At 38.1% G+C, this 15,089-nt stretch overlaps 1 protein-coding gene across 2 annotated transcripts in view; it reads right to left on the bottom strand.

Moving 5' to 3' along the window:
- Positions 1-39: 39 nt before the first annotated feature.
- Positions 40-15,089, bottom strand: part of LOC144630191 (uncharacterized) — a 38,429-nt gene continuing 23,379 nt past the window's right edge. The window contains exons 9-15 of one of the 2 annotated variants that reach the window (XM_078488507.1): positions 10,253-10,415; positions 7,655-9,912; positions 6,956-7,001; positions 6,606-6,758; positions 6,226-6,468; positions 4,584-4,661; positions 40-339 (exon numbers count right to left, since the gene is read on the bottom strand). In XM_078488507.1, coding sequence (XP_078344633.1) covers positions 146-339; positions 4,584-4,661; positions 6,226-6,468; positions 6,606-6,758; positions 6,956-7,001; positions 7,655-9,912; positions 10,253-10,415 — 3,135 coding nt within the window. In that variant the 3' untranslated portion in view covers positions 40-145. Of the gene's footprint in view, positions 340-4,583; positions 4,662-6,225; positions 6,469-6,605; positions 6,759-6,955; positions 7,005-7,654; positions 9,913-10,252; positions 10,416-15,089 lie in introns of both variants that reach the window. The other variant, XM_078488506.1, reaches the window with a different exon arrangement.

A 15,089-nucleotide genomic window follows, 5' to 3' on the forward strand; every position in this document is an offset into this window, starting at 1 on the left:
GGTAAAGGAAGTTTGTTTATTTTGAAAATATTATTGATAATATTTTGAAATATTTACAATAGTTTATTTACAATATTAACAATTTTAACTAGATCAGTCTCCTTCAAGTTTGTTACTAGGGTCGTCGCGTATAGTCTATATCTTTTCATAATCGATCGGCCATACCATGTAGCTTACATTCATTTAACAAGGCATAAAGATCTCCCACAGTTATATTACACCGTTTTCCAGCATAAACCAAAAGGGCATCTGCTGGGTTTAGAACACGTTTGTCAAGGAAACGAATCATTTCTGAAGTTAAGCCTAGCCTCTCAGCAAGTAGCTTCCATTCATCTCCACCTACAAGAGAAACAATGCTTTTGATTAAAAGGATCGCTTGAAAGGGCCCCGTAATATGTAATACTTGATTAGTGTACGCTGAAACAACAAATTCTCTTAGCTATTTAATATATAAGGTGCAGTTACATGAGGTCATTTTACCTAGGGAAATAAAAGGTTTACCTAGGGAAAGTAGATTTTTTACGTGCAAATGATTTTTATCATCATCATTATCATCAATTCTCGTCGCGCCTAAGGCCATGCAGCAGACTTTACCTCGGGAAAGTTTAGTGAGGTAAATTTGTCTGGTTGAGTGACGACTGCGAACAATAATAATTTCACCAGGTTTATGACTGGAAGTCGAGTTTTGGAGAGTGCACCTGCAGTGCGCAATTGATTAATTACCTTTTATCATATGGGCACCGTGTACGTGTGCAAGATCAGTGAAGATGGCTTCTTTTCGACCTTGGTTGTGAGTAGACTGCTTGGTTTTACATGTTTTTTCTTATATGTGTGTCGAAAATTGTAATTTCCATTGATTCGTGTTTTTTCTCGAAGCTCATAGAAATTCAAAGTCATGCTTGTTAAACATTCTCCCGTAAGAGTTACCTCCTTGAATTTTCTAGGTAGGTGTGACTTCGTTTAGGGGCTGTTAACATGATACCGGAGTAAGTTTCAATCCGGAACGAGTTTCGTTTCAAAATAAAAATCGTTCTGCATTTAAATGACGACAGCTTAGCTTTTAATATTGCATGCGCGGTTTTCGTGCAATGCCTCTGTCCCTACACAGGCTTATAATCCTGTGTTTATGTTTAATTTGTTTGCGTGACCAGAGCATGCCCATATGACTATTCGGCAAATTCTTCTAAAATTGCTATTGTAAAGATTTAAGTTTCCTACAATCGGCTTTTACGACTATGTAATTGTAATAAATTGGCGATTTAAATCGTGCGGGAGCAGTTCTATGAGTTTAAGTTATGAGTCGAAGAATCGGGTGCCGGTTCTGGAATGTAGCCGAGAAAATATATTTCCTCCACTCACTTTCATCAGAGCTCTCGGTCCTCAAAAGAACAGTCTTAGTCGAACTATAGTTTGGCCTAATTTGGGTCCAACTAGGTCGTGTCGTTGTTCTTTTAATCTAGCTGAAATATCAAATTAGGTCGTCTTTACCACCAGCCGGGACAATTTATGCAATTTTCACTGAAATTGGTCAAAATTTCTGCCTATGCCCTCCCCAGAAAGCAAAACGTGTTCCACCACAGAAAGTCATGTGAGATACCCCGAAAGAAATACTTCAGAAATCACGACGACGAAGGCGAAGACAACGTGAAGTGAAAATTTATTTGCATCTCAGATTCATATGTTTCTAATGAAATAAACACTTCAAACGTTATATTTGGGAGTGTATTCACCAAATCTACATAACTACATACTTCCACTTCACGTTGTTTTGGGCTTCGCCGTCGTGATTTTCGAAGTATCTCCATTGGGAACCCCTAAAGGGTGTTTTGTATTAAAACCCGTTTTACTTTCTGAGGAGGGCTTCCGGCTTGATTCGAGCTCAATGTTCATAAATGTTGGTGTGATAAATTGAAAAGGCATAATATAACTGGCTGTTATGTTTGTTTGGTGCAAAAGTTTTCGGTTTTGTTTGATTTACCTTGAAAGCGGTGGTAAATTTGAGTACGAGCGCTCGTTCGGGTGAACCGAAAATGCTTAAAAACTCCAAAACAATAAATGATTTGATCAAGCGGATTGTGGTTTTAGTATAAGTACATAAAGTCTTGCAACACACAAGAAATTAATGAGCCAAATCTATTTTTCAAGCCAGAGCAACCAGACCGCTTTTACTGCGACAGCCTCTTTTTAAAAGTTTTCGATTCGTATACAGAATACAAACATTTCATGACATTTATACAAGGCGTGCAACTTCGGCATCGAACATTTAGGACCTCTGGAGGTAGCCGAAAAAATATATTTCTTCGACTCGCTTTCATCATTAAACAGTAAAAACGGCTTTAAGACATTAACGACACCTCTATCACACACCTTGATGAAACACGCCGAAATGGCTCAGATTCAAACATTATTTTTAAAAATGTGAGGCGGTCTATTTCAATTAAACCAACGCAGCTAGCCGAAATAAGATACAATAAAAAAAATGTTTCTACAGAAGAAAACCTTGCGGTATCGTCTTAATGATTATTTATAGCTGTGTAAACTTGCCTAATTTTGGCGAGCTTCATGTTTTGCCTGGAAATAAAATCTTGAGGGATGAGGCGTCTCATCAACTTGCCTCGCAGACATGCCTTAAGCAGTCAGAATTATAGAAAAAATCAATATAATTATAAATGTATTACAGCTCATTTGAAAGAAAATAATGCTGAATTTCAACCGGACGCGTATTTTTTTACGTGCGTGAAAAAAATTAGAGACAATGTATGAACGCCTTGCGTACACGTTTACGCAAGTCGTTCATACATTGTCTCAAAATGTTTTCAACCATTTGTACGGAGGCAAGGTCGTTATTGTTCGAATTTCGCTCGATAATTCCACAAGGAATAACAACATTTGACGAGCAAACTTTAAGTTGATGTAGCATATGAATCAGGTTAAGGTAGTGACTTTGTGCTTTCCCTTCCTTGTTGGCGTGCAGCGAAGTTGTTTTTTTTTTTTACGACAAAACAGCGATAATAATGTGTGAAAGGGGTGTCGTTAATGTCTTGCTGCTGGCTTGGTTCGAGCTCAATGTTCATGAAAGTCGGTGTGATAAATTAAAAAAGACATAATATAACTGGCCGTGGTGTTTGTTTGGTACAGACTTTATTGGCTTTTGTTTAATTTATCTTGAAATTTGTAGTAAAATCGAAAAAAATAAATGATATGATCAAGCGGATTGTGATTTTTGTATGAGTGCATGAAAGTCTTGCAACACAAAAGAAACGAGCGAAATCTTTTTTTCAAGGAGATCGACCAGACCGCTTTTACAAAGACAGCCTTTTTACACTCATAGAATTCCTCTCGCACGCTTCAATTCGCCAAAAGAACGGCAAAAAAAGAAACTTAAACAGTGTGGAAATATTTCTACTTCATTTTATTACAAAAACACAGTCTTAAAAGCCGATTTTAGGAAGCTTTGATATTTACAGTAGCAGTTAATGAGGAAATTGAATATTCATGGGCATGCTGTGACCTCACAAACACAGGATGGTTATTCCGTGGTCCCTATTAATAGCTATATACCAACAATTTGCCCGTAGGGCTGTTTCTCTGGGACAAACAGAAAAGGCAAACGCGTGCCGTCCCATTTCCAGTGGATATTTATATCTTTCTTACCCTTTTTATCCTTTTTCTTGCAAGTATTTTCCTCACCTAATACACCTTCGTTGTCCGCCATATTAAAAACGATACGCATGCGTCACTCGCCCCCAGACTACGTATACACGGTTTGCGATTCAGCTCGGAATGGAGTTCATGTTCAGTTTACATGATAGCGGAATGAGATGTTATACCAGAACGAATATTTCATTCAGAATGAAAACCGGAAAAAATTCATTCTGTAATGACTTGAAGAGGGAACGAAATTTAGTCTCGGTATATACCATATATACTCATGTAAACAGATGTAGAGGAATATATCGGGATGGAATGAACTCGACCTGGAATAAAAGACATTCCGGTATCATGTAAACAGCTTTTGAGCTATTTTTTAAAATAAGCAAAATATCACATTTTCCTACTATCTCCAAATCTGTATTACAGATTTTAGTTTATTGCACACGAATGTTCCAAAGCCAATCTCTAACTTCTAAAATGTTGTGAACGGGTTTTACGTGTAGAGTTAAAAAAAAGACCGCCTTTGTTGTTAAAATGTCGTATATAATATAGCTGTACACCGTAACAAACAGTTATAAGAGAAAAAAAAAACATTTCTGAGCATTTTACGCCATCAAAACTGTAGTGAGCTACCTTAAATTAATCAAGCATTGAGATGCTATTTTCACCATCTAGAGCGGTGAAAACAGTGCCATAAACTGAGCTTCTCGGCCAAAAAATATCCGATTCTTATATTCACCTCTGTAAATTATACTGATACGCATTATTGGTATTGCTATTTATTAGAATTTCTTGTCCCATAAGCTTCTTCCCTGCTTATTAAAACAATAAAAGCTAATTTGTAATTTTAATGACAGGTAAGCTAAAACTGGCCTCAACTTTGTCCCAATACTGTATCACTAAAAGCATTGTATAAACGTTTAACTTACTTGACAAACCCACTGTTAGATCAAACCTCTGTTGCTGAGGAATTTCTAATACGTGTGTACTTTCCTCTAGTAGAGGCCCTGTTGAGGGGGCGAATATATATTACATACTGATATTAATATAAACGACATTAAGATATATAAACGACATTAGTATATATACCAAAAGGTTTTTTTCGATAGGAACATTTTCTATTACATCTACTTTTCGGCTGCGTTGGTTTGATTGAAGTAGACCGCCTCACTTTTTCAAAAATAAAGTTTGAATCTGAGCCGTTTTCAAGTGTTTCATCAAGGTGTGTGATAGGGGTGTCGTTAATGTTTTGCTGCTAGCTTGATTCGAGCTCAGTGTTCGTGAAAGTTGGTGTGATAAATTTAAAAGACATAATTTAACAGGCTGTAGTGTTTGTTTGGTACAGAAGTTGTTAGTTCTTTTTTAATTAATTTTCAAAGTTGTGGTAAATTTAAGCCTTGACAGTGGTCGTTACAAGTGCTCGTTCGGGTGAACCGAAAATCCTTAAAAACTCGAAAAAAATTAATGATCCGGTCAAGTGAATTGTGTTTTTAGTATAAGTACATGAAAGTCTTGCAACACACTAGAAAAGAGCGAAATCTATTTAACAAGCCAGATCGGGCAGACCACTATTACAGATACAGCCTCTTAATATTGCAAATCGGTCAATATAAAATGCGGATTGTAGACACTGAGATTGCAGGCAGAAGACTGCACAACAAACTGTCGCTCTGTGTTACTCATAAGCGAAGTACCATAAAATTTAAGTAACCCTGTGGGGCCCCAAATCGCGCAACAAATTCACAATAATTCAGTATTTCTAATAATTATGCAAAAGAAGCTTTCTAGAAAGCTTGCTTCATTTAATTACAATAGCTCCAAATTAAGGTAACTGACTTCTTATTCTGTAACATCACACATTTTCACATAATTGCTTCGTCATTTCTTGAAATTTGTAAAACAATTATTTGTTCTGGATAAACTTTTCATTTAGCAATGTTGGAAAACGAAACTTTCTTTCTGTCGTATTTATCCTATTTAAACCGACGAAAGAACGAATTTTTATGATCTGCGCTAATTAGATCCACGACAATAATTTTTTAATGATTATTTATCACCTGTCACTTCATTGTTTAGTTTTTTCAATTTTTTTGTCAAATCCAGGACATTTCCATCCTCTTCAATGAAGAAGCAGGAGAAAGAATAGATTCACCACTTTTTCGCAAAAGAAGATCCACGGAGTTCAGTCCCTTTGACCAAAGCATTAAAGCATAATTCACAAGCTTAAACAAACGATAACGTAGCCAAGGCCAAACTTAACTCAAACCAAAGCCCAAGATCACACGGACGGATAAGCATGGGACATAAACACACGAGCATAACAGCCAAAAAGAAAAGTTATTTTATCTTATCTTTTCAATTTTCTTTGAATTGATCTTTCGAAAGAACATAAGACAAGGACTTGATTGGAAAAATTTGCAGAACAATACAGCCGGGATAACAATATCAAAGAAAGAAGGAGTTCCTCTTTTATATCCGCTATAATTTAATTCAAACAATGATTGTCACCATCAACACCATTATTGCCATCGTCATTGTGATCGTTTTCAATAATGTCAGTGTCACACCTACCCGTGGTTCCAGCGGGAGTAACCTGTCTCAAGTATTTAACCACATCCAGCCTATTTAACCACTTTGCATTTCTTGCTAGGCAACGGATCCATTTCCTGGTCTCAGGATCTGGCTGTTCTAGTGACGTGTGCTCCAGCTGTAAATCATCTAGTAGTTTAACCACAACATCTTTGGGCTCGTAAGATGGTGCTTGGAGACACCCAAGTACATTGCCAGGTAAGGTAAGGGAATTTTCGCAATGCCCTTTGGATTAAAAATACACAGTACCAGAAAATATTTGCAAAATCATCTAGATGACAAAAAGTTAACGTTAAGGAACTAAAATCAGTTAATTAATTTAAATGAAAAAATATGAAGCACGATATTTGATGGAAACTTACCTTGTGAAAATGGAAAAAGCCACCCAGTACTTTCATTGACTGCGTCTTGTTGTAGACAAACAGCTTTTGGTTGATTAACAGGCACAAGTGATTGTTGCTGAAGAGATCCAAATTCGTTGCAAGATAAAGCAGGTGACTCTTCCGGCTGTCCATCTAATTAAAATATACACAGCAATAAATTCAGAGAGATTTGTGACAAGGATGGCGAAGGCCTTTAAGAAAAGGAACTTAGTTATAGATCTTTTTCAAGGACGTTTTAGAGGTAAGGCGAAGTCAAATTGAAAAAAATAAAGCGGAAAATACTGTTTATAAAACGACAGAGCAAACATAACACAAGAAAGGAAGCTGACCTTCCACAAAAGAAAGAAGTCCCCCATCATGTTCATCAGTCACTTGCTGCTGTTGACGAATAACAGGAGAATTTGTTTCTCTTTTGTTTACCATGTTTAAGATAAATATGGTTCTAAATTCCTTCCGTTAAATTTTGTTACAGTTTGTATTTTTTTATGAAAACTACATTATAAAATTGTTTTTGACATGTTACACTGTTCTGGTAGCTCAACAAATTGTTTAGTTGGGCTGCATACGATCAAAAGTGATACAAACGCGCGCGAAGTTACAATTTTTTTGTTTTTGCAATAATGAAATATCGTCTAATGAAAGAAAAATGCGAAGAAGACTAATAAGGAATGGCTAGAAAGAAAATTACAAAACGTTGGGTTAAAACGGATTATTTGCGCGACAATACGTTAGTACAGCCTATATGCCATTACTACTACGGTAACCTGTTATACCATAAAAATGATCAGCGTTGAAAATTGTTCGATACCATTAAAAAAACTTATATAGGGTGGGGTTATCAAATCACTAAAGCACAAGGACAGAAACCTTCACGAGTAACATTTAAATGACCATGGTTCAAGCCTTTGCGATAAAGAGACCTAGAATTTAACGATGAAATGTATAACTCTAACCTGTGCAATTCCATCTGTTGAATAACTGCATTCTATCCACTATACGTATAATGCGCAACAAAAACCCATGCTCACCTTTTCATGCCCAGATGGAAGCCAAGGAGCAAACTGTTTGACCGTGACTCGGTTATCTTGTGCAGTAGCGGACCTGGTGCAATGAAGGACCTGTTTAGCGTTGCATAGCTTAGATTCTGGAAAGAAGTGAAGACATTCTTCTTGCTTGCAGCCTTCTACATGGTGATTTCGGCAATAGTTGACTGCACGTCCTTGACAACAAACTGGGCATAAGAAACTCATTTCACATCCTACGTTCCTTACCCAAAAGAACTTGTTCCGCATGCGATCGATCATCGAAGCTAGTTGATCACGAACACCACGAGCCGTGGTCACATCAGGTGTGTCAATAGCTTCACTGCCGCTAAGAACAAGAATCTCGACCGACAAAGAGTGGCAGAGAAGGACCACAGAGTGGCCTTCTTCCGGAAGGATGTAAAATCTGGCAAAATTGTTGAAAAATTGGGGAACTGCTGCCTGCTGCGGAAATTTGATATTGCACCATTGAAAGAATTCTAGCACAAGTCGGGAAAACAAGCCCGCAGGAACCTGACCAGTTTTAAATTTAAGGAAAAGAGAAGGAATTTGTGCAGATGCAACAAGATCACTGATCGCTTTTGGTGGATGTGACTTCAACATTGATGGGACCAGATACTGCTTGTTGCAGGAATTATCCAACGACGGCCAAGGACACAGCAAGCTAAATTTCTCCATAATTGCAATAAGACTTTCAAGTGGTGCTCTCTGGCAAATCAAAGGATCCCACACATGTTCCAAAAGCTTTTCCTCCAAAATTCCTTCTTTCTCAAGCTTGCACCATAGGTTCAAAAACCCCTTCTCTTTCGTGTCATAGGGCCTGACGGTAATCACCTTCTTGAATACGTCAATCAACCATTGAGGATCCAAGACCACCACATTGTCTAACTCTGGAGTGTCATTAAAATGAATCAAAATTCGTAGATCGTGCAAAAAGTTTAACAAAGTTAGGATCTCATCATCCTTGTAAATGTTGCACACTTCAGATGCAATGTGTCTTGCTTGTGCAAGAGAAATACACTTGTACCCTCCTATCTTGGCTATTTGAAGAGCTTTCTCATATCTTAACCACTTGACTGGGATAGCTTCATTAATGTGAGGTAGTTCCTTAGCAACATCAAGTACTGCCTCTCGCAGGCGCGTGACTTCTCCGCATTCCAATTCACTACCGGATTTGGTGTTATCAACAACGAACACATCAGACAACTGGGAACCGTATGGCTTGTCTTTCAGAGAACCAAATATCTCGACGGCTAGCTCCCGAGGATCACGACCATCGTGAGGTTTGTCAGCATGAGTGCACACTAAGAAAACTGCTGGAAATCTGTTTACCAACGCTTCACCTCCTACATCATTGCTTTCATCCTGCCTGGCTAGGGAAGCCACGGAAGTCATCCAAAAATCTAAATAATCCACATTCTTTTTCAGGTTGAAGCTGTTTTCAAATTTCTTGTACACTCCTTGCTTCACCAATGGTTTGGCTGTACCATGTGGATTTTGGCTGAGGTCATAAACCAAAAAGTAGATGGCTCTTGCTGTGAGAAAGAGTGGATGTGTCACATAGTAAACCGACTGCCCTGCAAAATCCCAGAAAATTGAATATATGTGATCGTCATCTTCTAACACATCATGTTGGAGTAACTTTTCAGTAATGTCAGCTATATCTTCGAAATCTGGAACTTTTGTGGTGATAAAAGCATCATTTTCTTCATTCAATTTGTTTGTATCAGGTTCTTCTTCTACTTGTAAATGAGGCTCATCCGTGAAGTCGGTGGGTGCTGTATCGTCTGGCGTGTCAATCGGGGCTGGGTCTTCTGATGGCTCACTTAAATGCGTTTCCATTAGCATATCGGTGTTTTCAGAATCAAAGCTTCTTGCACTATCAACAGCTACTCTCTCAGTAGCACTTTCTTCTTTCTTCAATCTTTCCGCAACCAATCGTGCTGCATTATGCTCAAATGAAATGGCTGCTGTATCAGATTTTGCTTCTTCATCCTTCTTCCCTGTCACCCACATCTCGGTGGTCACTTTGAAATCGTAACGATCCACATCAATACCCACAGTGCTGTCTTCCTCGGGGTTAAAACGTATCCCTTTCAAGGACTTCTTTAAGCTGGTCTTCCCGGATCGGTCTTGACCAATCGCCATCAATGGCACCCTCTTGACACACGTCTTGCCTTCAGCCAGGGCATTGTTATAGACTTCCCGAGCTAAAGCACCTCGCGCAAGAATCTCTGGAGGAACTGTAGAAAAGGAGAAAGAGGAAAAATATTACAAAATTGCCGAGCATTTTTTGTATTCTTCATAAATTTGTAATTATATTGAACAGTTTGAAGAGCCTAACAAAACTTCATCTTCAATGCATGTGTTAAGAGTGAATTTAGCGTGAATGAGTAATTCACATCTGTGAATTAAGAATTTTTTCTGAGTTCTTCACTCAACACATGTCATCCCATTCCATTCAATGTCACTCAATTATTAATGTGTAAGAGTGGCAAAACAGTGGCAAATAATGATGTTGATTTAGTATATAAAATGTGGTGAATATATGGAATTTCATTAAAAGAAAAGCTTTTTACTCACTGGTTCGTGTCGATCCGCTTTTCTTCATCTCAGTAACAACGAGGCATTGAACATTCATAACGAACTCAATAAAGCTTGGCAGCTTACGAGCAACGATTTGCGGTTCCCAGTCGTTACTACTGAGAAGTTGGTCGCACTCTTCACAGTGTAGATGAAGGTCAGTCTACAACAGAAAAAGAAAAAAAAACAAGGCATTACATCTGCAATGCAATTGCAACCGGAGCCATTAAAGTGCCTATGAAGTAAAAAATAACTTTGCTCAAATTGCTTGTTTATGTCTTAGTTAGCACGAATATGCGTGTTTAAGATATCAAAAGCGCTTTTTTCTAGTATTTTTTGAGCCTCGAAGTTTGGATTTCGCAATTTGAAGTGGGTCCTTTTCACGCGCGGCCAAACGCTCCGGTTTCACCGGAAATGACGTACTTAGTGGTTCTAAAGACACCAGGATTATGGCGTAAAGAGAGCAAAGAGGGCTGGCGAAAGCTATATTTCGGCTTTTGAGTCAAACAAAGGCAATTGCACAAACGAAACTGCATCAAATACACTTATTTCCTTTGGTGAAGCTTCGCAGAGTAAATAGAAGCGAAATTTCCATGTGTATAGTAAAGCTATTCGTTCTGATGAAAACGCAAGAAGAAACGAATTCTGTTCCGTCGGCAGTTCAAGGATCGCTGTTCTCAGCAAAAGCTCTTCCTTGCCACAAATGAAACGATAAAGTCATAAAGCGAAGAGGAAATTTATCAAAAGAGTTATCTCTGTAAAGGATATGGTGGTCTCTCTATATCATTCTGCCCTGACTAGCCGAAGAAAGATTTAGCAGTCGCGCCAGGAGTTTACAATATGTTACACAGCTGGCTCTTTTATTATGAGACTTCGTTCCTCAAAATTTAATTTGTATGGTTAGTAGATCGTTTTATCATTCGTAAGGTAGCAGTCGTTTCCTTTCCCAAACACTTGAAACGATCAATCGCCAGACGCAAACGAATGCATCTGTGAAAAAAGCAAAAATATGGAATGTAAATTCGACTTGAGTGAGCTAGAAATGCTTGTTTGTTTTCAAGTAGCGCGCTTCGAATGTTGTCATTTACGTCTGCATTTCCGGTAGTATTCTTTGACGAATGTACTTTTAAACAATGCACTGAGATCTTGCAAAATCTTGGACAAATTTTACGGCTGCCTTCGCCGGAATTATTTGCTGAAAGTATACCGTAATGCTAACGAACCATAAAGAGCAACAACTGCAGTTCTGTTTATACTTGTTTTGGTTTCGTTCAAGTCAAAAAGTGCTAATCTTGAGTTTGAAGAAGTGTTATCTTGCCGTGTACCCTGGGTGCCAGAGGGTTTTTTTTTCGCTCGTTCGATCGTGGCTTCGCCACTCTATCAACGATCGCGGCTTCGCCGCTCTTTGTCGCCGCAAAAAAAAAAAAAACCCTCTGGAACCCAGGGTACTTGCCGTGTTGTCAAGTTTAATTATGTCACTCTCACGCTTCGGAGAAATAATTTAATATGTCAGTCCACTGTACTTTCCCACACAAGAACACAATCAAAATGAAAGCAAGCAACTGATCGCTACTTGTATTAAAATCACCAAATCGTTATATAATACCGAATAACCACCGGGATAGGCGTACCGTAACCTGAATTTACACATTCGACAAGCAAGCAACCTCGGCGCGGCAAGCAGCGCCCGTGTCAATTCCGAAGCACATTGCAACACTGCGAAACCACTCACAAAATCAAAGCCCGTCGATGTATGTGCTTTTGGAAACAATAAAAATTCTAGTTATTCATTTTTTATAGGGAATTTCTCATTTGAATCTGCTTCGCCGAACTTCGATCGTCCTCGTCGACCAGCGCTTATGTGAAAGAGCGCTTGATCGGCTTGCGGCGGTTGGACAGGTCCAACTAGCTACTTCAGTCCATTTAGTGTCACGATATTTCGTTGTGCGATTCATTTCTGCTAGAAACCCGCTCTGCCAAGTCCGCAGATGGCAACATATCCTTCTTGTCGGACAAGATTTCGATTTATCAACGAAAAAGCAGCAACAATCTCAGCTGAAGTAGTGAACTTCACTGTGTATCAACAAAATCTAAGTGTAAACTGATCTGTGGAACCACTAACTACGTCATTCGAGCCAAATTCGTGTCCAGTCTCCGGACCCACTGTTTTGTCTTACCGAGGGCACTTTAGGCGGCAAAAAGTCCGATTTCTCTCTCTTTGACATTATTCTTTTTTTAACTTTTCGGAAAGTAGACATAATAAGCTACCAAAAAAAGCAAAAAAGTTTTTTACTTCATAGGCACTTTAAAAGAAAACCAGTCACCGCGAAGAACGGAGAACGGAAAAATACGCTTCAAAATTTACGATCTGAGCCAAGTAACTGTCGAGAGCAAAGCAATTAAATGCTAACTTATTTTCTCGTTATGAATAGGGCGTTGGCTTTGTAATGTTTTTATTTCTAAAATGTTGTACTTAACAAGTACACAAGGTGGTCTCTAGACAGAATCTTAAATTGCATCAAAATAGTGGAGACGACGGCCATAAGTGTCGGGAAAATTGCGCGAATTACACTTGCAAGAGTACTACGTATACAGAGTCTGCACTTAACGTAAATTCGTTGTTTTGTTCATTCCCTCATTACTTTTTTAATAGTTTCCTCCTTGAATATTTTTCGCATCCTCTAGTTCTCCTGTTATTACATTTATCAGTATTTGTTGAAGGCACGTATGACATAATATTCAAAATTATAATAAAACAAATTGTCACGATGCTCATATACGATTGAACGATAAGGAAGTCCTTGGATAATAAACCAATTATCCTGCTTAATCTTGCAAAATAGAGCCTAACATATAAAGCCAACTCGACCCAGGGCATAGCGCGCATAGGGCATAGCGCGTAACATAGCAAAGCCAAACCCGCCTATACGTCCTGAAAAATTGCGATAACAGTTAAGTTTTACAGAAAGATCCGAAGCAATATATATTTTCTGGAAATTATACGCCTTGTGCAATTCGAACAAGCAAGCGTTTACATTGTACTTGTTTACGGCCCCACGGCTGTCACGAAGACTCTATATTTAGCTAAAACTGAAGTGAAATTCAGCTCAAAGTGTTGAGTCTAAGAAGTTTTGACTTGACGCAAAAAGAACAAGTGAAATATCACTTCCTGGAAGAAACTTTAAGTGGCCAAAAAAAAGCTCTTGCAATTGGTGTTTGGCTTCAATTGGCGCGAAAGAAACCGCGGCTTTGAACTACAATGAAAAATTAGAAAAGGTAAGGACTGTCTTAAGCTGCTGGAAATATCGCAGACTCACACTAATGGGCAAAATAACAGTCCTGAAGAGTCTTGTCGCCTCTTAACTCGTTTATGTATTATCGCCTTTACCTTCAAATGAGAAAGTCATCAAAGAAGTAAACAAACTTTTCTTTTCATTCCTTTGGAATGGAAAACCAGATAGAATCAAACGAAATGTTATCATTAATGACTACCCAAGCGGAGGCCTCAGAATGATCGATATTGAAAGTTTTAACAAATCCCTGAAAGCCTCGTGGGTTAAAAAATATTTAGATGAAGAAAATCATGGTAAATGGAAACTTTTTTATGATGTGGAGCTAGACAAAAGTGGAGGTCCAATAGTCCTTAAGGGCAATCTCAACACGAAAGACATAAAGAAATTTCAAATTAAGGATACTTTCATCAAAGAAGTACTGACAATCTGGTCGGAAGTTAATTTTGAAGATGAAATTAAATCTGAGAATCAGTTCCTTAACCAAAACTTATGGCACAATTCAGTGATCAGAATTGATGACTGTCCTGTCTTTTACTCTGAATGTTATCATAAAGGTATCGCTAAGGTGAAGCATTTGAAAGATGGCTCAAATAATTTCTTATCCTATTTTGGAGTACAGACAAAATTCAGTCTTAAAATTTGTCCTCTCAGATACTATGGACTCATATCGGCCCTTAAACTGCTCTGGGACGCACACAAAAACATCCTTATTACAAAAGACTTCGAATACGAAACCTTTTCGGAAACGTTAATAAAATCGCAACGAACAAGCCCACCAGTGTATCAGAAACTGATATCCAAAAAATCTACGCTTTCTTCCCAATCTCAACGGAAATGGTTTGAAGACTGTAATACAGAAGAAACAAAATGCATTAAATGGAGCGATGCCTATCAATTAGCTTTTAAATGCACCAAAAGCACAAAACTTGTCGAGTTCCAATTCAAACTTTTACATAGGCGAATATCAACTAATGAATTCTTAACAAAAATTGGAGTACAAGATGACCCAAACTGCTCTTTCTGCAAAGAAAAACCAGAAAAATTAAAGCATCTCTTCTGGTCGTGCTCCAGGGTGACCTCCTTTTGGAACTCCTTAACCGAACTGCTAAAATTATCTAAAATATTTCCAGAGCATTACACGGTGAACATCTCTGTAGCCTTAGGATTGATACCGGACTGCTCAAAAAATCATCGCCAAATTAATTTCTGCTTTCTACTGGCCAGACACTTTATTTGGATTTGTAAAAATAAAACAAGACCTCCTAAAATAGAAAGTTTTCTACTTTATCTTAAATCGATTTATGTCGTTGAACAAAGAACAGATGATACAACCAACAAAAAGTGGGATTTGCTGGAAAGCCTTTTAAAGAAGAAATAAAATAAATGAATAAAAACTAATCTCTTTATCTTCACCCTCCCAGGCCGAATACACTCAATATAGTAGGCTCTAAGGTCCTCTGAACAGTTAATTCCTTCGACGCTCTTTCAAGCCCCTCTCAATGACTGACAGAAACAGCTTAAAATTTTTGAACAAAATGTTGGTA

Source organism: Oculina patagonica, chromosome 11 (assembly GCF_052425735.1).
Source record: "Oculina patagonica isolate OP01 chromosome 11, crgOcupat, whole genome shotgun sequence".
Classification (NCBI taxonomy): domain Eukaryota; kingdom Metazoa; phylum Cnidaria; class Anthozoa; order Scleractinia; family Oculinidae; genus Oculina; species Oculina patagonica.